At 47.8% G+C, this 20,420-nt stretch overlaps 2 protein-coding genes across 15 annotated transcripts in view; both read right to left on the bottom strand.

The window, feature by feature from the left end:
* bltp1 (bridge-like lipid transfer protein family member 1) overlaps nucleotides 1-14,964 on the bottom strand; it is a 32,588-nt gene extending 17,624 nt beyond the window's left edge. For 10 of the 13 annotated variants that reach the window (XM_085932831.1, XM_085932830.1, XM_085932827.1 and 7 more), the window contains exons 1-45: nucleotides 14,817-14,964; nucleotides 13,504-13,639; nucleotides 13,311-13,427; nucleotides 13,156-13,234; nucleotides 13,002-13,066; nucleotides 12,683-12,857; nucleotides 12,419-12,500; nucleotides 12,150-12,343; nucleotides 11,887-11,966; nucleotides 11,665-11,815; nucleotides 11,407-11,563; nucleotides 11,141-11,219; nucleotides 10,952-11,043; nucleotides 10,695-10,812; nucleotides 10,446-10,601; nucleotides 10,140-10,237; nucleotides 9,873-10,057; nucleotides 9,557-9,663; nucleotides 9,248-9,471; nucleotides 8,968-9,183; nucleotides 8,689-8,826; nucleotides 8,268-8,444; nucleotides 7,961-8,089; nucleotides 7,718-7,837; nucleotides 7,234-7,568; nucleotides 6,884-7,134; nucleotides 6,400-6,640; nucleotides 5,801-6,304; nucleotides 5,234-5,498; nucleotides 5,002-5,139; nucleotides 4,856-4,926; nucleotides 4,619-4,792; nucleotides 4,331-4,451; nucleotides 4,076-4,225; nucleotides 3,834-3,961; nucleotides 3,520-3,722; nucleotides 3,253-3,453; nucleotides 2,955-3,166; nucleotides 2,670-2,821; nucleotides 2,410-2,560; nucleotides 2,195-2,347; nucleotides 1,873-2,113; nucleotides 1,505-1,653; nucleotides 935-1,391; nucleotides 99-283 (exon numbers count right to left, since the gene is read on the bottom strand). In XM_085932831.1, coding sequence (XP_085788957.1) covers nucleotides 99-283; nucleotides 935-1,391; nucleotides 1,505-1,653; nucleotides 1,873-2,113; nucleotides 2,195-2,347; nucleotides 2,410-2,560; nucleotides 2,670-2,821; nucleotides 2,955-3,166; nucleotides 3,253-3,453; nucleotides 3,520-3,722; nucleotides 3,834-3,961; nucleotides 4,076-4,225; nucleotides 4,331-4,451; nucleotides 4,619-4,792; nucleotides 4,856-4,926; nucleotides 5,002-5,139; nucleotides 5,234-5,498; nucleotides 5,801-6,304; nucleotides 6,400-6,640; nucleotides 6,884-7,134; nucleotides 7,234-7,568; nucleotides 7,718-7,837; nucleotides 7,961-8,089; nucleotides 8,268-8,444; nucleotides 8,689-8,826; nucleotides 8,968-9,183; nucleotides 9,248-9,471; nucleotides 9,557-9,663; nucleotides 9,873-10,057; nucleotides 10,140-10,237; nucleotides 10,446-10,601; nucleotides 10,695-10,812; nucleotides 10,952-11,043; nucleotides 11,141-11,219; nucleotides 11,407-11,563; nucleotides 11,665-11,815; nucleotides 11,887-11,966; nucleotides 12,150-12,343; nucleotides 12,419-12,500; nucleotides 12,683-12,857; nucleotides 13,002-13,066; nucleotides 13,156-13,234; nucleotides 13,311-13,427; nucleotides 13,504-13,609 — 7,527 coding nt within the window. In that variant the 5' untranslated portion in view covers nucleotides 13,610-13,639; nucleotides 14,817-14,964. The remainder of the gene's footprint in view (nucleotides 1-98; nucleotides 284-934; nucleotides 1,392-1,504; nucleotides 1,654-1,872; nucleotides 2,114-2,194; nucleotides 2,348-2,409; nucleotides 2,561-2,669; nucleotides 2,822-2,954; nucleotides 3,167-3,252; nucleotides 3,454-3,519; nucleotides 3,723-3,833; nucleotides 3,962-4,075; nucleotides 4,226-4,330; nucleotides 4,452-4,618; nucleotides 4,793-4,855; nucleotides 4,927-5,001; nucleotides 5,140-5,233; nucleotides 5,499-5,800; nucleotides 6,305-6,399; nucleotides 6,641-6,883; nucleotides 7,135-7,233; nucleotides 7,569-7,717; nucleotides 7,838-7,960; nucleotides 8,090-8,267; nucleotides 8,445-8,688; nucleotides 8,827-8,967; nucleotides 9,184-9,247; nucleotides 9,472-9,556; nucleotides 9,664-9,872; nucleotides 10,058-10,139; nucleotides 10,238-10,445; nucleotides 10,602-10,694; nucleotides 10,813-10,951; nucleotides 11,044-11,140; nucleotides 11,220-11,406; nucleotides 11,564-11,664; nucleotides 11,816-11,886; nucleotides 11,967-12,149; nucleotides 12,344-12,418; nucleotides 12,501-12,682; nucleotides 12,858-13,001; nucleotides 13,067-13,155; nucleotides 13,235-13,310; nucleotides 13,428-13,503; nucleotides 13,640-14,816) is intronic. The other 3 variants (XM_085932832.1, XM_085932823.1, XM_085932824.1) reach the window with 2 other exon arrangements.
* A 270-nt stretch (nucleotides 14,965-15,234) lies between these two features.
* Nucleotides 15,235-19,680, bottom strand: c9orf72 (C9orf72-SMCR8 complex subunit). Of its 2 annotated transcripts, none has more exons than XM_085932778.1 (10): nucleotides 19,487-19,675; nucleotides 18,734-19,211; nucleotides 18,563-18,658; nucleotides 18,422-18,486; nucleotides 17,694-17,766; nucleotides 17,387-17,503; nucleotides 16,720-16,955; nucleotides 16,565-16,622; nucleotides 16,377-16,486; nucleotides 15,235-15,798 (listed from the first exon to the last, which is right to left on the bottom strand). In XM_085932778.1, exons 2-10 carry the CDS (start codon nucleotides 19,178-19,180, stop codon nucleotides 15,612-15,614), a joined length of 1,389 nt encoding a protein of 462 aa, XP_085788904.1. In that variant the 5' UTR covers nucleotides 19,181-19,211; nucleotides 19,487-19,675; the 3' UTR covers nucleotides 15,235-15,611. The 2 variants fall into 2 exon arrangements, with proteins under 2 accessions (XP_085788904.1, XP_085788905.1); XM_085932779.1 differs by having other exon boundaries at nucleotides 15,649-15,798; nucleotides 16,377-16,415; nucleotides 19,487-19,680.
* Between the last annotated feature and the right edge of the window lie 740 nt (nucleotides 19,681-20,420).

Below are 20,420 nucleotides of genomic sequence, written 5' to 3' on the forward strand. Positions count from 1 at the left end.
ACGATGCAATTTGCTGACTTGGGGCACAAATGAGCCCCGTTGGTTCATTTTCTTTTCCCCTTCACTAACAAAAGGGTAAGCGTGTTTGAATCAATCACCTGAGCATCAGCCAGTTGAACAGCAGCGGGACATAGGTTTCCCTCTTCAATATCAGCAATGTCATCCTGGCTAGTGCTATGCTGGGAATGCTGCGAGTGGGTCCCGTCCAAGGTGTTCTGGTCACTGGACATCACTGTGTTGAAGTCCGATGCGGACGGGATGGTCGGTAGGTTACACGTCCCGCCTAAAAGAGATAGATTTTTGCAGAAATCGCTGCAGTACAATGACAATGGAGGCGATCTATTCCGCTTCTATTCTCTCCTATCCTACTGATGCGATCCACGTGGATGAAAAGCACATCCTAACATTTTGGGATGAGAGTATAGGCACCTGTCCACGGCTTGAGTAACTTGCACATCTGCCAAGGCAGCGTTAATGCTGAAAGTTACACAGCAAGTCGCATTCAAGCAACATCTTTGTCCCTGCTGCTTATTTCAGCGGCATATAATATCTAATATATATGCTGGTGTCGCTTTGATGTAAAAGAGTACTCGAGCCGTCTCCATTCTTTATCATTGTGACCAAACCGGTCTCTAGTGAGAGCTGTTGAAAAGGTGTCACACAGGGATTCTAATACCAACTTCTAGGTGACGGGGATTTAACGATTGTCGGCACGACACCGAGGAAGAACCCCCAACCTCCTTCCGGACCGCCGTTATCTCTTTGCAGAGGCCGATATTGGAAGTGAATAAGCGGAGAATCCAATGAGTCTAGAGAAACTGACACATTTCCAAAAGGTTCAACGGAATGACCACTTGAAACCTTTCGTAGCATTCTACTCTCCCTAGCAATCGTCAGACAAAACACAAGGCATCAGTCCAACGTGCTATCTCACCCGTCTGGAGGCTATTGTGCTGCGAGCGATTCATTGGCGAGTCCTGGACCGCAGCCCCGCTCCTGTTACTACCCACGGCGTTGGACATCCAGTTGTAAAAGCTAACGGAAGATGGCTCGGATAGCAGCGGGTGCTCTGTCAGCATGTCGGTGCCTGAAGAGCGCAGAAGGGAAAAGATGGTTTCATCTCCGTGCAAAAGGACCAATACTAGACAATAGGGGGCACCTGTCCGAGTAAGGGAACCGCTCTTGGCTGTCGTGGCAAAGGACGGATCGTTCCTCTGAGGCGTGCCCTCCAGCAGGTTGTGCAGACTGCGAAAGCTTCCCGTTAAATTGCTCAGGAGACTCTCTTTCCTGGGGCTGTCCTTGACCGGCAGGCCCGCGCGGCTCACGTGGGCCGGCGAGTCAGCGGCTGTGTCGCCGCTGGTGTAACTCAGAGATTGATACGGATGGGAGCCCTGGGCACGCGTGACAAATGCAAAGACAAACGTGGTTGCGTGCGTGTCAGGTTCATGCTCAGCTCGCTGGCTGGCTGGCTGGCTGGCTGGATCACACGGTCTTTTTTTTTTACCTTGATTCGCAGTGCAGACTCGCTGTGTGCATGGGACTTTGAGAGTTTCCTCATGATCTCCACTCCGCTGACAGGACCAGAGTTTCCCTCTTTTGCTGGCGGACGACCACACGCTCCCTCCAGTAGCATGGTGTGTTCACTCACTGTGGCTTCACACAAAGGATAGCAAATAAAAGACCAAATGACTGTAAGTGGGTCGTAAAACTTGAAATGTCCCGCAAGGTTTGACCAGAAATGGCTTTTCTAGCAATAACTCGGCAATATGGCATTTTGGGATGGTTTTAAAAGAACAAAAATGTATTTGGCCTTTGGGAAATCATCATCGTGTGTTTGTTCCTTGTCATTGAATTCAAATGCTTTGCCGGCACCTGCATCGTATTCAAATTCGGCTCCATCTCCACTGGTGTCACTTTGCAGTGCTGCACCGTTGTCCACACCCAGGACTGTCTCTACCAGGTTCCGGTGAGGTTCCTTCGCTTTTGTAAGCTGATTGGGCCTCATCAGACCAATAGCTTTGAAGCCCTGAGTCACCACAATGAATTTCATCCACTGTCGAGCCAAAGCCACGAGACCCTTCTTCAGAGTCACTAAGGCGGGGACTCCATCATTCTGCAATAACAAAAAAAAAAAAAGAAATACAGCCCAAACAGAGTACGTGCGTGTCTCTCGTGCCATTGGAGGTGTACTAACCATGGTCGCCTCCTCAATGACAGAATAGTCTGCCTGTTGCAGATAGCGGTGAAGGATGTTGCAAAGCATACAGGAGGGATTCTCGTGCAAGTAGTGAGCTCGCTTGGTCACGCGATTGTACTTGCTTCGAATTGGGATGTGGATGCTCTTTTTCTGCAATATGACACCATTTAGTAGTTTGGCAAAATGGCTGCGGACCTCGTTACGCAACTGACCTCAAGCGCCTCGGTCATAATGCAGCCCATGACTGCGCAGACGCGGAGTGTACCCTCCATGTCCAGTTTGCGAAGGGAAGATTTCAGCTGGTCGATGGGCACCAACCAGGCGCCGATGGCTGGAGTGGCGGTGCTGAGCAGATTTAACTGCCTGGAAAAAAGAAATTGGAGCATCTGCTTACTCGCTGGAAATGTACTTGTGTTTGAGCGAGATTTATAGGAAGGAAAAAAAAACAACGTCCCAAAAGCATTTTGGTTACCTGGAGATGGCCTGCGAAGGCGATCGCACATTGGTGGGAGCAGCAAAACTGAACCAAATCTCGCGGATAGTCAGTTTCATGCTGCTGGAGTCGGGTGGTGGAGGCATCAGTGGAAGGTCTTTCTTCAAGTCGTCTGACTCGACCCCTTCGTCCTGCGCAATCGGCGCATCGATTACCTTCATCGTCAAAGGTTGACAGCGTGTTCCGCTGATATCTTCCCATTGGATTGTTATGGATTGACGGCCGATTATCCTGATTGTGTGGGAAGTGCCCTTTTCACCTTACCTGATCATCAGAGTCAGAGTGTCCATTAACATCAGAAGGGGGGCTAACAGCATCATGCGGTAAGTTGTCATCGGATGCATCAGTGCTGTAGCCGCTCCCAGTCTGAGAGCCCATAGAGCCGTTGGACTTGGGGATTCCCGCTTTGTCGTCAGTATCCGAGCGGCCCATCACGCCAAATGCGTTGTAGAGAATGGCTCCCGATTGACGACCACCTGCACCGTTAGAAACATCAAGTTACACAGGCAGTCAAAACAAAAACTTTTAAAAAAATTAAAAAAAAGAAAACTCTTTTCTTTACCTTTGACTGTAAGGTTCTCAATGCCACATTCAAACATGATCCAGCCCCATTTCTCAAGAGAGGTGGCAGAACGGCTGAGGTCACCTGAGCTTCCATGCATGTCTGCCTCATCAACTAGAGAAAATTCCTCCGTTTCCTCCAGGCCAAACAGCACTTTGGACTTCTCCACGGGGATTGCGGTGATGGCACAAGTGCCAATGTCTATGGGTGGGGGGAACAATTCAAAAGATCCAAATCCAATCCAAAGCAGAAGGACAAAGCACCCACCTGTGGAGTCCAGGCCTCTGAGCTGGCTGTGGATACGGTGGATGTTGAGCCTCGCGGCGATTTCTTTGCCTTTCTCGATGCCGGCGTTGGAACGTAAGGAGCCAGATGACTGAGGCTGCATCTTCGTGGCAGATGCGTACTTTTCTAACATAACAGAGGGTCGCCCGTGTTCTGTGGTGTTGGGGGTTTCTTCTACAATTCCCCTGGAAGAGAAAAAGAAAGCCTTCTTTTTACAAAGCCAATAATGCTAACTATTTATGTTTAGTCATGGTGTTAGAAATGAGAAATCTACGAGTGATGAGTTGAGGCCTCACCTATTCATCCTGAATTGGGTGGCAATCCGATCAAAGCACAGCGCCACAAGAGACACGTGTGTGACGGACTTACTGGAGCAGGATGGAAAACCCTCTTCTACAGAAGCCTGTAGGAGACAAAGGTTGACCTGAAACCAGAAAGAACACAACAAATGTCAATGATGACAACAAACGTGAACAACAAGTCATCATTCACGCTTGAATGCAAATGTTTTTTTCCCCAAAAAGGTCCTAAAGATCACCTTAGGGATTGAGACATTGGCTTGAAGGCCCTTGATTTTCACATTATCTGGTTTGACAGACAGGTCCGTCTGGCCTTGAGAGATATTGAGGGATCCGTGGGCCGTGGCTTCATTCTTGGAAAGCTTTTGCTCCTGTTTGAATGCTTGGCTCTGTGGAAATAGACAGTCGTAAGAATCTTACACGGACACAAACCACATTCACGCAGCAGCCATAGGTCAAGTACAACCATTGTGATTTCCCTTTGTAGTACTTACAGATTCGGAAACTGTGGATTTGCTGATCTGATAAGCCTCGTTGAGAACTTTACCGTGTAGGTCATCGAGAATGGCCGCAGGATGACGGACACTGGCAAAGTGGACCATGGACTCGATGTACCTGAAACCAACAAAATACACAACGGGTCAGTTGGAATAGCGTCAACACTCTGAGAAAAGTCAAGACAGCTTGGACTGCACGCGAAAATGATTTTCACAACTAATCACTGGTGATCACTTCCGTTTTTATTCGTATTTTTAACAAGACAACAAAAGAATGTTTTGTACCTGTCCAGGGATTCAGCCACAAGGGGTGTAAGCACCACATTGATGGCCCCCTTCACCTCCACTATGGCTGTGGTCCTGGTCTGAGCCAAAGGCTGCTCCAGAGACCAGTCGTCGGTCGTGGTGTCCTCGTCGGTATTCTCCATAGCTCTCTTATCCAGCGGAGTATACGGCGTACTGGAGCAAATCACCATAGACATTGAGATCGGTAACATTTGTGCGGAATATTAGGACTCCTACCTGCTGTTATCTCCCATCAGCTGAAGTCCTCTATCCAACAGTGAACTGGCTGAAAGGCCTTGTTTGATCACCTGAAATCAGTCTTATTATACTGTCGTCCAGAATACATCTCATTGAATGGAGCGGAGAAAATATCCAACAAAAACCTTAAAGCTCGGAACGGACAGCTGGTCAAAGGAGCCCGCGCTTTCTTCACTTGTCGGCGTGTCAAGATCTAAGGGACGATGGAGAGAAGACTTGGAGGTCCTCTTATTGGTGGGCTGCTTGATAGACCAATTGGACACCTTATAGAAAAGAAAAGAAAAGAGCCAGGTTACCATCGCAGCAATGGCTCAAAACGCGACAGGGGTAGACGATCATGGATGATTAACATTTCACCTGATAGTGGGCCAGGTAGTTCTGGTAGCACGCCATCACGTGGGGCTGTCTGGTCACCGGGCCGGGCTCCGCCAGCTTTTCGGCCTCCACTGAGCTCTCTTCCTCCATGGCTAAAGCAGATACGAAGGAGGCCTGGGATATGTGGCTAGGCAGCGGCTGGGAAGGCAACATTGGCGGCAGAGGCAGAGGACGCGGCTCGGTGATCAGCTCCCCGTTGAGGAGGTAAGTGAGAGGACCTTCCACACTGTGGTAGATGGAACTCCGGCTAAGTCAGATGGAAAATAGGAAAGCAAAAGTTCAAATGCACATTTTGGAGCGTAAGCTGCCTTCATAGAGCCGCTGGCTGGCCAAAGGCTCCATCCAGCATGGAGCTAATAGGAAAGCAAATGTTCAAATGCACATTTTGGAGCATAAGCTGCCTTCATAGCGCCGCTGGCTGGCCAAAGGCTCCATCCAGCATGGAGCTAATAGGAAAGCAAATGTTCAAATGCACATTTTGGAGCGTAAGCTGCCTTCATAGCGCCGCTGGCCGGCCAAAGGCTCCATCCAGCATGGGGCGGAGCTGACCTGTAGTTCTCCATGTAATAAGGCGGTTGCGGCGGCTGCTGCTGCTGCTGCTGCATCTGCTGCCGCCTTCTCTTTTTGCGTCCCGGGTACGTCCCCGGACCCTCGTCGGCGCTGCTGATGGGCTCAAAGTCTTCGGCGGCAGAGAAGTAGGCTTCGCTGTCAGCCATGGACATGCTGGAGTCGGCCGAGCGGTACTGATGGAAGGTGTTGGAATCTGCCGAGGGCGTGAAGGGGAAGGAGCCGTAGCTTCGACGTTGACGTGGCGAATCCAGGACGTTCTCGTCGCTGCGAGAAACGTCGCCGCTGAATTGGACACCTCCGGAGAGCACCGGGGGAGGCTTGTCGTTGAAAACGGCAGCCGACAAGCTCTTGGTGCTGCCTAATCGACTGGAGTGCACCGAGGATTGGCGCTTGAGGGGCGAGCAGAGGGGCGAGCGCACGGAGGTGCGTTCCTGGGAGTTGTTGGGCGAGATGGGCGAGCCCTCCGGGATATCCCGGAAAGTGCTGAAAGAATCACGGGCACAAGTGGCGCATTTTATGAAGCGGCAGAGCTAATATTGATCCAACATTTGAAAGTCAGGTGCCTCCATGCTACTCACTCAACAGAACTTTTGCCATTGACAGGGAACATGCGTTGTTCCACACTTGGCGAGGGAGAGTCCCTTTCTCCAGCTAGCAGGGGTAGCGCGGCACTGGAGGAACTATTCTCCTCAGAGGAAGATGCAGAGCTGTGAGAGCGTTGAGGGACTTGGAGACTCAGGTGCTGCTGACCTCGCCGCTCAGGCACCTCGGGAGGCAGGCACGGCGAGTGCGTATCTGTTTTCAGCCCGACGACCCTTCCTGGGAAGAAAAAGAACAAACGCTGCTTTGATGGTGTTTTCCAAAAAGGCCATTCTTCCATGTACTTGGGGAACATTTTGCTTCAGAGCAATACCCTCTGGCTGATTTATTGCTCAGCATTCATCCCAACTAATGAAAGCAGAGTGGAAAGGCATTTAGAGTCCTTAGTTTTGGGTCAAGAATTTTTATTGGCCACGCTTGAGCAGGCCAAACAAGGAATTTGACTATTTGATCAATTCCTACCATCCATTTTGGGTGTTTCCTTGGTCATAATCCACTCTCCAGGCTGAAGCAAAGACTGACCATAACACATATCGGATTCAGTGCTAGAGGAAGAGAACGCAGATGAGGAGGAGGGTGTCATCTCTTCCAGTTTGAAGAAATCCAAGCCCATATGGGTTCCTCCAAAGAACCTGCACCCTCCCAGGCAGCCACAGCGATTCCTGCTGCGCTTGTTTCGAATGCCGGCCTCTTCGGGCCACAGGAACCAGAGTCTTGGAAGAACAATGGGTCAACTGTTTACTTACAAGAAAGCAGTGCGGTACAGTACAGACATTGGAAATGCTGCAAACAGCAAATGACAAATTGTCTACCTTTTGGTCTGTGTGTCATGTAGTTCTAAAAATTGCCTCTGGACTTCACATTTGGCCGAGTGGTCGGCAGCCAGGGCAATGTCGGCGGTAATGAGGTTCAGGTCGACGGAACCCGCCTCCAGCCAGACGGAGCGTCGCATCACTGCTGGCTGGCAGAGACTTAGCGGCTGACCCTGAGCTTGCCCCTGCCCGGCCGGCTGCAGCCTGCTCACGTCACAGTGCTGCTGCTGCTGCTCGATGAACTGCTGGATGTTGAGGTCCTGCACCACAGCACTGATGCCCTCGCCCACTGCCTGGTTGTGCAGGTTGCAGTTGGCTACACGAAAAATACCCGTCTGGAAAAAAGGAGAGTATGTTACACTGACAGATGCTGAGGGCTTTAAAAAAACAAAAGTGTAACAATAATTTGGTTGGTGAAAAAACAATGTGTGACGATGGGGAGTACTTTAAGGTAGAGTTAAGAACGAGTGAGGGGGCTAAATACTTTGATATTAGCAGCACAGCCATGTTCAACAATGAAAAGGTCCACTCCGTCCATGGCCAGGCGCGTCATGGTGTACTTGAGCTCCTCTGAGGTTCGACAGTGACCCGGCAGGCAGGTCAACTGAAACGCAACAACAAATTGGATGCTTTACATTTAGGTTTTGTTGACTGCAAATATGTCTGAACAAATATTATATTCAAACAGGAAGGATTGAACCCAAAAAATATGAGGCAAGCAAAATACCTTGGCGTCGCAAATGCGACGGTCAACACCATGCTGGCAGATGACAGACGGCTTTGGTTGTTCCAGCTGGAACTCGCGGGACATCACATGGAAAACAAAATACTCTCCCCACTCTATCATACTGGCCACCTAAAAAACAAGCAGTCGTAGCACAGGAAAAATATTTCACCGCAAACTATTTGGAACACTTTGATGTCATCGTCTGTAAACGTTTTACGATGGTGACAGTTTGGAAGCACCGCCGTCACAGGACGAACAAGGCACCCACCGCATGAACAATATTTGATTTCTAAAAGAAAACACACACCTGAGGAAGAGTCACCCTCCCAGTGAAGGCGCCCGCCTGCATATCGATGAGCCAGGCATATTCAAGGGTGTCACTTCCCGGGGGAAGCCCCTGCGCAGAGAACATGGCATGTGCCCTCATCTGCAGGCCCGAGAGGCTTAGGTGGCCATCCCTCAACACCCCGTCCACCGAGGGACGCTACAATGCAAGGACATAGAGCATCTATAAGAGGTTGGACATTCAAATGGTGCTAAAAGCTGAAGTGTACAACGCCCAGTATAAATCTAGTCGATTTAAACAAAGATGAAGCACCCACGAGAGGGAACTAAATACACACGGTAGCCTATTCTTTCATGCAAAAATGAACAAGAATGGGAGATAAAATGCAATGCAATAGTGCCGAAATGTAAAAGGAAAAATAAAAACCTCATCTTTTTTTTACCTGGTAGTTGTCACTGGCGAAAATGTGAATAGGTGACAGCAATAACTGAAGCATGGTCTCCTTGTAACCTTTCTTCATTTCAAAACATAAGCGCTCCAAGAAGCCAGAGGGACCTTCTGGCCCCTCACTGCTACAGTGCTGACCAACATAAGACAAGAGATCCTTAGCTAGCGACTAGAAATCAATCGAGGTCAATCGGGTTGGAATGAAAATCCAACGCGGGGCCGACGAGCCCGATGACAGTACTTGGCCGCTACATACGACGAAAGTCAGCCTTACCATAGGCAGTCGGCCGTGGACTTTATAGAGATTAATGAGCACAGTTATGTCCCAGGGCCGCAGGTCCAAGGGATGGATGTCTGAACTTTCCTTATGGCAACTGTCTTCCATCCCGAGAGGGGACCAGCCCAGGCCCGACGAGGAAGTGGACAAAACCGGACTGGACGCCGTCTCTTCAAAGTCAGTGTACATGTCGTCTTCTCCAAAATAATTCTCCTGAGTAGAAAGAAGAGTGGAACGTTACCGATTGACAACGGGTTTCCGACTAACGACAATATACCTTGATGGATATCAAAGTCCTGAGTAAAGGCCCATAGAGGATAATTTGAGAATCAGGAGACATTTCCATCTCCACGTGAAGTCTGTCCGGCGGAAGCTCTGAGGGGTCGCTCGGTATGCGGCCGTGGCCGCCCGAGGAAGAAGTGTAGTACGGGTGGCCGCGACGTCCCGAAGTGTGTTCCGGGGGCCGTAAAGCTGACAGCATTGATTCCTCCATTTCAGAAACTGCAGGTAGGAAAGGGACTTTGTCAGTACGTCACCACCTACGTCAGTTTTCAAACAAACAGGAAACGTGTGGCTGAAAGCTTACACGACTGTTTGAGTTGCTCATCAGCTTTTTGGGGATAAATGGGATGCCACGTGTAGTCAATGATGAGCAAGAAGTTGGGTACACTCCAACAGTCAACCCAGCCAGCTCTGATGTGAAGAACAAATACGATGCTCAGTTGAAAGTTCAGGACACATTCAGCGCTCAGTTTAGAACGTGGAACGGCGATTACAGTGGGACTACTTCGGGAAATTTGAGCTGCTGCGGAATGGAATGGAATCATATTTTCCAATTTCAATGTGGGTATTTTTCCCCCCCCGTTTGCATTGCGGTGAAGTCCCATTTCTCCACAACTCACTCTGCGTGGGTGATATTTCTCCAGCGGGACTTGTTGAGTTTAGGCGGCGGAGCGCTTTGATTTTCCCCTGGCGTGAACATGTCTTGGGGCAGCTTGACATTCTGGTAATCTTTGGCAAGGGTGAGGAGGGGGTAGCGGCTGGGGTGGCACTCGGGCAGAGACAGTCGCATGTCTGTGTCCTCTGCCTGAAAATGTCAACACGTACACAGTAATGCGATTTTGTCACGCATACGTTCGAAGCAAATCGACCTCCCAAAAATGACCAACCTTCAAGCTGAAGCGGGTATGGCAGGTGGTTGGAACAAACTCGTTGAAAGGCAAAAGGAAGTCTATATTGAGCGTCTCACCACATGCTGCCAGGTACACTGCAGATAGAGAAAAAAAAAAACCTATCTTGACTAAAGAATCCAAAGCACTGCCATCGTCACTGCTTCCAAAGAACAGTTCAAGCTGGATACAAGAATACAGAATTTTGCTTCACTAGTAAGGTCACTATGAGCCACTTCAGTTCATAGGAAAATAGTCATTGCCGTCGCCATTATACTAGAATACTCAAGGATTTGCCTTCCTCACCATTCTCTTGTTGCTTGGTGGAGCAGTCAATCCAGTTGTGCTGGTTTGCCGCCCAGATCATCTCAAACTGGTGAAAAAGTATTTTGAATGTCCAGGAATAGGGAACAAAGGAGTAAATGTCCGGAGCGTTGTCACTCGCCCAGTCCTGAATCAAATCTGTAAAGCCAACCCAAACGTAAATCCTTTCTCAATTTTTTTTCAAAATGTTACTGCTGCCATGTTTTGTTTTGTTTTGTTTTTCTTACTCACCGGTGAAAAAGTTTTTCTGGGCATAAATGAAGTGGTATGTGGCCTTGTACACCTCAATCTCACACTGCCAAGACTGGGGCATGTTCCACACCCGGGGGTAGCTGGCAATCACGTGGAACTGAAATTTGACACGCAAAAGACATTTGGGCTTTTTCTTTCCTTTCAAATGACATGTGCCCGATGGACACCAAAGTGTATGTTAACGTCTCAGGAGTGGCTACGTCAGAAATGTCTCTGGAACTCCAACTGCTACTTACAGCTAACATCTCAGCCTCCAGGAGAGTCCGGTACTGCATGCTGCTGGTGGTGTCGACGTGAAGCAGCTGCCCTTTGATGGTGGGTAAATAGCCTGAGGGAAGAAGCAACAAGCAGCGCCATCAGTTCTTGGAAAAAAGAACAATTGGAATTTACAACTCAAAACCATCTGAATAGCACAAAAGTCGTACCGGTCTCTCCAACAGTCATGGGGATGTTGACTTCCAGGTAAGAGCCAGCTCCTACATTCACATGGATGGCATTGGTTTCCTAGTAACAAGAATAAAGACAGACAAGTTTTGGTTGCTAGCTAGTATGTCCACAACACATCCGACACGGGAAACACACAACACGTCGTAGTACGCAATGCTAATATTTAGAAGGCTCTGGATGATGGCTGAACAGCGGCGGCGGCAAACGAAAATTAAAAAAAAAAATACTCAAGCGTGTAACATACCCGTTTTTTGGTAAAAAGCAGGTCAATGGTGGCATCGGCAATGATGTTCATACGGAGCTCAAAGGCCTGTATCTGCCTGGGTTGTCCCGGCTGGGCCATTTCAGTAACCTTCATGTCCTGATAGTCGGCCGGCAAGAAGAACTTCCAGAGACAATCCCTATGAAAAAAAGCGCGTTGAAAAGAAAGCTGAAGGTGGCTCGCTTCCCTGACTGACACCTAGTAAATATGACATTGTAGTTTTGTAAACTTTCCGTGCACCTCTGGCGATCCGCCCAGGGGCCGTAGTTGAAGTCGGTTCCTTTTCCACAGACGATGTCGAGACCCCAGCACGGAGGAAGGTCCTGAAGCTTATCGTCCTCGCTGGGTGTCTGAGCTTCCTCCCCAATCCCTTGCTCCAGCGGCACCACACCTGCAGATAGATTCACACACAAAAAGCTCGCTATGAGCTCGTCAATATTCCCGTGCGTGCGGATTCCATACCAGGCTCATCTTGGTAGTAGTAGATGTCTACATCATTGGACTGCATGACCACAAAGCCTTCACCCATCAGCCTGGGAGGTCTGCCGTGAAAAAGACATTTTGGGTGACGAGTTCAGAAGTCGCACGCCATCTTTACCACGAGTAAGAAATAGAGCGTCAAGAGTAGCTTGAATTTTTTGGGACATGAAAACACTTGACTTGATTTGATTTCACTTCACTACAAACCAATGTGCAATGACAAAGCTGGCTCGTAAGGAACTTACTCATCAGTCTGCAGGCCAACATAGCGCGGGCTGGGAACCAGCATAACGCGCACGTTCTCCAGCGAGCCCTTTACGATGTGCATGTACTGGTCCAGGTGACTGGAAGGAGGCTTGGTGGCGTAGGTCAGAAAGGCGTCCTCAAAGTTCAAGCACAGCGTCTGTGGGAGGTGGTGATTCCCAAATGCCAGCCGGCCCTTCACGAGGAGAGAGCAAACCTTTCTTACATGTGTTCAATATTGAATCAAGGCACTCATTTGTACCAAACTCACCGTACTGATGTTAACTTTGATGACAGGAATGAGAGAGCGCCAAGACGAAGTGGGGTCTGGATTCTCTGTTTGAATGTTGACACTGCCAAAGAAGCAAAATGACATTTAGTCCCGCCAGTCGCTCGCTTCGAAGGATACGACAGACACATTGAGCTCGCCGGGCTCGAGCGTTCCCGGTGTTGGATTTACGATTGGAAATGATATGGGGAGCCCGCACAATGACAAGAACCGAAGACCAACTTTCAACTCAAACTCAAGTCTTACCGTTCCAGGGTCTTGCTTTTTCCACCCCCTTCACGGTCGTCATCTTTCTTGAGCCTGCTGAGTGTCGGCTCCAGGCCGAAAGTCTCTTGCAGGTGGGCGTAGAGGTCAGTCCGGTTGTAGACGTGGAACTCAAAACCGTTCACCGTCACGTAAAGCCTGGTCTCCGCCTTGGGGTCTGATGACACAACAGAGGGATACTGAGTCAATATATTGAGTCAGACACAGATTTGGGCCTGCTTGGGTCATTTCATTTGCACGCCCTTTTCCACTTGAAGACAGAAATCCCAAGCAGACATGGAGGATCCTACACTTGGCTCACCGTGCTGTTTCTGCTTGGGGTTATACATTTTCCACCAACGGAATATGAGAAAGCCATCTTGTATCCTATCCAAGGAGAAGAGGAAAAACAAATACATAAAAATAATGCATCAAAAGATGGGATCTTGTTTACAGATCACAGAGGGTCACATTACCTGATGGACATGTCTTGGTTGATATAGTAAACCTCTCTGAACATGATCTTCCCTGACAGCACAGAGAACGAGAAGGAGCCTAGAAGGAGCAAGAGGAGACCAGTTTGGTGTTGGACACCACATGCAGGAACAGTAAGCGCTGCTGACAAACTCACCGATCCGAATGTAGCCATCCTTGTAGAGTCTGTTGATAATGTGGGTGAGGATGAGGCCAATGTTTCTGGAGTTGTAATAGGTCAAGTAGATGATCCATCCACAAGACAGAATGGTGGCTTGAAGACAAAACACAAGCAAGAGATTTGATTTTCCCCTTTCCCCCCACAATCATTTGATGCTTAAAGAACTTACCCACGAGGAGCCATATGAAGTTCGAATTGCGCTTGATGAGAAAGTTATCCAAATCCCCGAAACTCGGGAATGTGCTTTCGTTGTTTTTGGAACCGAGCGCATCCATGGCTACTGACTCTCTCTTCGATGTCGACAACTACAAGAGAAACCACAAAAGATGGCTGGACTAACCAAAAAAGTGGGACTGCTCATTTACCGCCAGCCATCATTCTTGTTTATCCTTTGATTTTTATCTATCTGTGGCTAGGAAAATCTTTTGGCCTTACTGACTTTGTTTGGACAGGAGGGAGTTTATACTAGTGCGTGCAGCAATGGGGCTTTGAGTGAATTCATTCAGCCACTCAAAAGCTGGAGAACTGTTGCACACAAACACAAATCCTTGCTAATCCAACCAAAAATGTTTGAGGGAAAAAAGCGCCATCACTACTTGTTATTTTTCTGCCGTGGCGAGCAAACCTTGCTACCGACAGAAAGTACACATTGTGCACAGTGCAACTAGCAAGTGAGTTCAGATTTCGAGTGACCCACACCCTGATGTGCCAGGAAAACAAGTTATTTCGTGAGGGGTGTTGTCAGTGATCATTCGCTCCAGTTGTACTTGGAAATAACAGAGATCACCATCAATAGAAGTTACCAACACCTAGAGCCTATAGGCAAAAGCGATCTTTTTGGTTTGACATGTGCAATGCCAGTTAGCTCCTTCCCTCTCATCTGCTAACAGAGAGAAGTCATTTTATTCCAGATAAATCCTGGTCAGATCGTTGAGTGTCGAACTCGTTTTGTTTACCATGTGAACTTAAAGCTGCCCAATGCACGACACGACATTTCATGACCTGTTTGATTGCAAATGTGATTACGCGGTATCATCTGCTAGAGTGCATGAAAGCATTGAGATTTAAAATCGGGGGCATGCCTGCCTTGCCTGCCTTGCCTGCCTTGCCTGCCTTGCCTGCCTTGCCTGCCTTGCCTGCCTTGCCTGCCTTGCCTGCCTTGCCTGCCTTGCCTGCCTTGCCTGCCTTGCCTGCATCATTGCTAATCCTCAAGCTTGAGTAATTTCCTCAGTGCAGTATTACTCTCGGTACAGGCAAGAACCAGGCCGGCCGGCGGCAAGTGACGGTGGCTCATTTGAGATCCACCATTCGTCGAGGTAGCCTTTGCAGCTTCTTGACAAGTGACAGTTGTAATTCAACGACGACGCCAATTGTCAAGCTGAATATCATCAAGTTAGCACTATGCTAATGACAGCGGGCCGCACCCTGCAACTTCACCTTAAATAATAAATGAAATGAAGTCATTGAACGGCATTCCAGTACCTTGATGCCCTCGGTAAAGGCTGTGATTTCATCTTTGCACCGGTTATCCAACGGTTGTTGTCATTTTATTGTGCCAGGTATGGCGAGAAAGCATCCTCTGGTGAATATTTACCTGGCTTTCGGCCAGGCGACATCTCTTCCGGTTATGACGACAGCAGCTCCTCGATCGACCAATAGGAATATTTGAAAAGTGTCAGTCTGACCAATCAAAGAGGAATGTTCTCTCGATTGGAGACAAAACGAAAGTCGTCGTAATGGGGCGGGACTAGTCCTCAAAACGGCAGAAACACAAATAACTACACTTTGGAACACTTTGGTCTTGAGATCTGATTAAAACCTCCAGGCTTTACATTACACCAAATATTTTAACTAGGTCAGTGCATTTGTAATATTCACATTCAACAGAGACACTCAATAATCATTTTTTCATGATGTACTTTTTATTGGACTGAAGGCTATACCAGAGTTCAATTCTGACAAAATAGCAGATACCTTTAATAAATAACATTTTGAAGCCACATGCAAAATAATACAAGGCAGCAGGCGACTAACAACGTCTAATGCATGTATATCATTCATATCATATCGAACAAACTTTATCTTGATAGCACATTATAGTAAAAGCAGATCAAGAAATGGAAGAAAAAAAAAAATCACATAAACAGTACTTCTTTCAAGTGATCGCTTGGACAAACGAAAATGTGGCTATGGAAAGAAAACACATGTATTTCTATATCCCCCCCCAAAAAACATGTTCTTTTTTTAACAAAAGGTGCATGCAGGTGAAGAGGACAATTAAAAGTTCATAAGAACATCTCTTTCCTGCATGCTTGTGTAGAATGGCTTTCCAAACACAAATGAGTGTAGTCCTGCTCTCAACTTCTCAGCAAAGGCCATAACGATGTTCAGGTCTCCTTCCACCGTCAGATCCAGGTCGGTCTTTAAATTGCGCAAGGACCGAAAAGGCTTTTTCCCCTTTTGACTGTAAAGCCAAAGAGAGACAATGGTGAGCAAAACAGCAGTTGATATCAGCTCTTTTCACTATACGCCAGCATCTTTCCTGCTGCTTGGACGAATACGCCGCAACCACAGCTAAAATATTTCAATCTGTACAGCAAAAACGCCTGCCTGCCCGCCCCTTCCATGGAGACGCTGTGTCAGCACAAGTTAACAGTGTGAAAAAGTGGTGCGGCGTCGTCTGGACAGAAAAGAGCTACGCATGTACTCCACTTCACACTTTGACTTCACTTCAAGACAGCACAGGAAATGATCATTACAAAACCAAACAAGGATGCGACGCAATTGCAGTCGGGTCTCAGTAAAAATGGAAATAGTCATTCATCATTCCAACCGCTTGTCCTCACCGGGTAACTTAAACTCCAAATGAATCTTCGACCCAGTTCGATTTCAATTCAGCCAATAGATTCAGCCTCTGGACTTAAAATAAAGACAAGCTATGTGGTGGTGAACTGAATGGCTTCTGCGTATCACGCTTTCAAAGGAAGGTCAGCGAAATTGGAGCAAACGTTACGTAAATGGAAACTTGGGAACCACTCTTACGTCTCATCCTCGATGTACTTGAGCAGTGTGAGGGCTTTCCTGTGGAGGAGCAAGAGGAACTGAGCCAAGTAGGTACTCCGCAGGGAAAGGCCGGGCCGCAGCATGAACACCTGACGTCAAATCGAGCCTTTGTACGGTACGGAATGAAGCCGAGATGTTGACGTGCAGTGCGTAAAAAGTCAACTGACCTCATCTATGAAGGACTTCACCAAAGTGTCTTTGTGCATGACATCTTGAAATATATTCCTACAGACAAGTACAGAACAGAACAGTACAGTACAGTACAGACAAATGTTTGTGAAAGACGACCGTACGAGATGAAAAAAGCGGCCGACCCACGTACAAGTCGGGTGTAAAAGTGTCGTCGGTGGCGATGACGGTGTCGGGAGCTATGTCCTCTTCGCTGTCGCTCTTCCAAAGCGTATTGAGCTCAGAGCGCATGTAGCCACGTTGGTGGTAAGTATGCTCGTGACACGGCGGCATCTGCTTGACCGTGTTGATGTCCACGTCAATGTGTGTGCTCGGGTAAGGGGAGTAGAGAACCTGGCGGAAGGGCAGTACAAAGCTGCCGGTGGAGTCCTACAAAACACAAAAGGCACACCGTGATTTTTCCTTCCCCGACTTTACCTAAACTTCTCTTCCATGCCGGGAAAAAAAAATCAATTCATCTTCCTGAAAACAGGCTCTGTCATCCCCTAGTGATTTGTTGTTCCCGTTGACATGAAAGATTGCGTCCAAACAAGAAAGTGCAAAACAGCCACTTTGAGAGAAAAAAACTCTGCTGCTTGCTTGTTTCACCATTCTCTTGTCGTTGGCTTATGCTATGAATATTTGAGTGTGTGCCATTCAGTCTGCTAAGGTTCCTCGTGTCAGACACGGTGATGCTAAATCTAAAACAAATGCATTAGGGAAGGAGCCAACGTGAGTCTAATTCACACATAGTAGTTGGCAAATGGCTAAAAATAGAAGTAGCGGGCCATCGAGCGTTGTCATTTTTAGAAGTTGCTTACCTTGAGCAGCCCCTGAACAAAAAGGCCGGTGTCATATTTGAAGGATGAGTCTGCCTTGCAAAGGCGAGAACATTTCTTCTCGGTGGCAGTAAGAAAGAGGCAAAGCGTTCGCACAATCTGGTGGAAGGGAAAGAAAAAACGAAAATCGGTTTCAGATCCAGTCAATTGAAAAGCTGAGAAACCACGACAGACAAAATACGACTTATCACAAAAAGCAAAGTGGCATTTTAACAGGCTTTTTAGATCATCACACACACGCACGCACGCACGCACGCACGCACGCACGCACGCACACACACACTCTTACCTTGTTTACTTTCTCTGGGTTGCTTCCAACCACTATTGAACAACCACAAGTCTGGAGATGAGAGCTGATGGCCCTGCATCACACAAACAAGAGGAGAAAACTGCAATCAATCATTTTCTTATCCTGTTCAATTCATCACCAATCCCAATCAATGAGCGGAGTCCTTAAGAAAGAAGTGGCTTTTATGAGCTCGCTGGCTCGCTCCAGCAAATTGATCAGCCACGCATAGCGAGCGGTAGACGGTGACCCGGCCGGGTGCCAATTCCATCACTTTTGGGCGTCACATCAACATTTGGCAGTCTCCATCCAGCGCTACTCCAGCTGTTGTCAATTTCTTTGGCGGCTGGATGAACATGCAATTTATTTGAAATTCTCCATGAGAATCGGAGTCAAACACGTGCGACACCACAGCCCTCTGGCAGCCGGCAGAGAGTCAACAGCCTTGCCATGAATCAGAGTTGATGCCAAGAAATGCAAAACATTCTGCTCTTTCTAGTTTATGGTCTACACTGAGTGAATATGAAATGACGGTATTCTTAATCTCCTTTCAGCTATAAATGTCCTTCCACCTTCAAATCAATATTCCAGACAGACCATGATGCTGCAATAAACATGCGAAATTTAGCCCCAGCTCCATTCAGCCCCTCAACTCACTGGAGGATAGATAGGTGGCTGTTCATTTGGCACTGCTCTGTCACCGTTTGCTAGGACGGACACGAGGCGCTTACTTGTGGAGGAAATCCTCGTGGCAGCTGTCTCCAATGTCATCATCATTTAGCATGGTGTCTTTGATCTGCTCGGATGCAAATGTAACGGGCAAAGATTAGGATGAAACAAAGGTACAGGATGCCTGCCGGATGACTACTCACGTCTATATCTTCAGGCACACTGTGTGTTTTCATGGACGCCAGCAGCTCCATCACGGGAACTATTTCCAAGCTCAGCACTGCGACGATGTTGTAGCCCTTATCGAATCAAACCAAAGCTCAATGATGACGAGTGAAGGAGAAACGGAGCGAAAGCGGCGAGCGTCATCAAACCTTTTGCATCCAAATGCGTCCCTTGCGGATAGCGTGCTTTAACCTCTCCACACAGATGGTGTGCAAAGGCAGGTAGAAGGCCAGCTCCGTCTGCGGCAGAATCACGGACAAGGCGCAGGTGTTTTTGTCCCCTTTGAGCTCACCGTCGAAGATGAGCGACACGATGATGACACCCTTCTCTGCCAGCGCAAAAAACTTCACGTCCACCGCCCCGCATTCCGCGCTCCGCAGAATCTCTCCATTCAGTGTGTGATTGGCCAAGAAGGTCACGTCTCCATCGCTGAGGAACATCGCGGGATCACCCTTTGGTGCCCAGATGTGATGGACGCGGGGACCTAGGATATTGTCCCAGTAAGCAAAGGTGGCAGCCAGCAGTGGGCATTCTCCCTCGATTGCTACTTCAGACTTGGCCACAGCAGGTGACTGGGGTGGACACCCAGAAGACATTGAAGTCGAAATGGTACAGATAGCGATCAGTCTGAAAAGTAACAACAAGTAGTTCAACGTCACAGCCAAAGTCGTGATGTTTTGGTGCCTGAGCTTAAATGCAATACGTATTGAGCGACTGCGAAGCGTTACTTTTAACTGCATCAGTCGAGCACAATACAAACGCCTTCTGTATCAAATGAGCCTGCAACGATTGTAAGAGGGCAGTAATACAAGTCATTCCCCACATATTATCAGCCGAATGCTATGTTGAATACCACTTCATTTCACGGTGCAAACTTGGGTCGGTCCATAGTCGTAACTTACCTCTTTTGCCGTTGCGGTGTAGCTAATGTTACTGATTCACTACATAAACTGCGTGTTTATCGGATGCAGTCCAATTGAAGGCGCTAGATGGATAGCTAGCTAGCTGCTTTGCGTGCTTAAAACCAAGGGCGGTTTTGTTGTCGTCGAATGACTTCCTGCTACGTCATTGATGATGTCATTTGAGAGAGGTCTCGGACGCCCTCTAGCGAAGGACCGTGGGACGTTTAATGTCGTTGTTGCTCAGCAAACAAATGGACATTGCGTGGAAGGAAAAAAAAAAGAAAACCATTTTGTGCAGGTCAAAAAAACAAACTCAAATACATTTTAATAGCATACTAGCGTGCGTTTGTCGTCTTCATTGTCAAAATGAGGTCTGGTATTTGATCTGTTTGAGGTTAATGCCGTGGTATCAAATGAACTAATGATATGCTGTTTATGATACCTACCTTACTTGTGTCATAAAATGTTGGCAATTAGCCACATCTCATGAATCTCCATTTCTTAAGGTGTATCACACGGCTCATGTCATCATCGTTTCATATCATTCGACATGATTCCATACGATTCAACGCTTGGCCACATGATTCCACCTTGTTCAGTGTCATTCCGTACAATTCACTCTCATTTCATTTCATGATTCCAAGGCATTCCGCATGCTTTCATTTTTTGCCATCCAGCAATTGCTTCATCTATTTCCACTGCAAAATGAAAAGAATTGGCCTCACCTTTGGAGGGGAGTTTAAATCATTGTACATGTCAGCTTTCAATTTCTCCCCATTTTGCTTCAAATAGGGTGTGTCTGGCCCCTTCTTGATTGGTTGGCTTTTTCCAGTGCAGAGAGCAGGGCTGAATCCGCACACAAGCGCAAGAAAAGAAAGAAAAAAAAGAAAGATTGCTTCTGATTTTTATTCTTCTTCTTGGCAAGTGACGAAGC

Source organism: Syngnathus leptorhynchus, chromosome 15 (assembly GCF_054491065.1).
Source record: "Syngnathus leptorhynchus isolate UIUO chromosome 15, UIUO_Slep, whole genome shotgun sequence".
NCBI classification, from domain to species: domain Eukaryota; kingdom Metazoa; phylum Chordata; class Actinopteri; order Syngnathiformes; family Syngnathidae; genus Syngnathus; species Syngnathus leptorhynchus.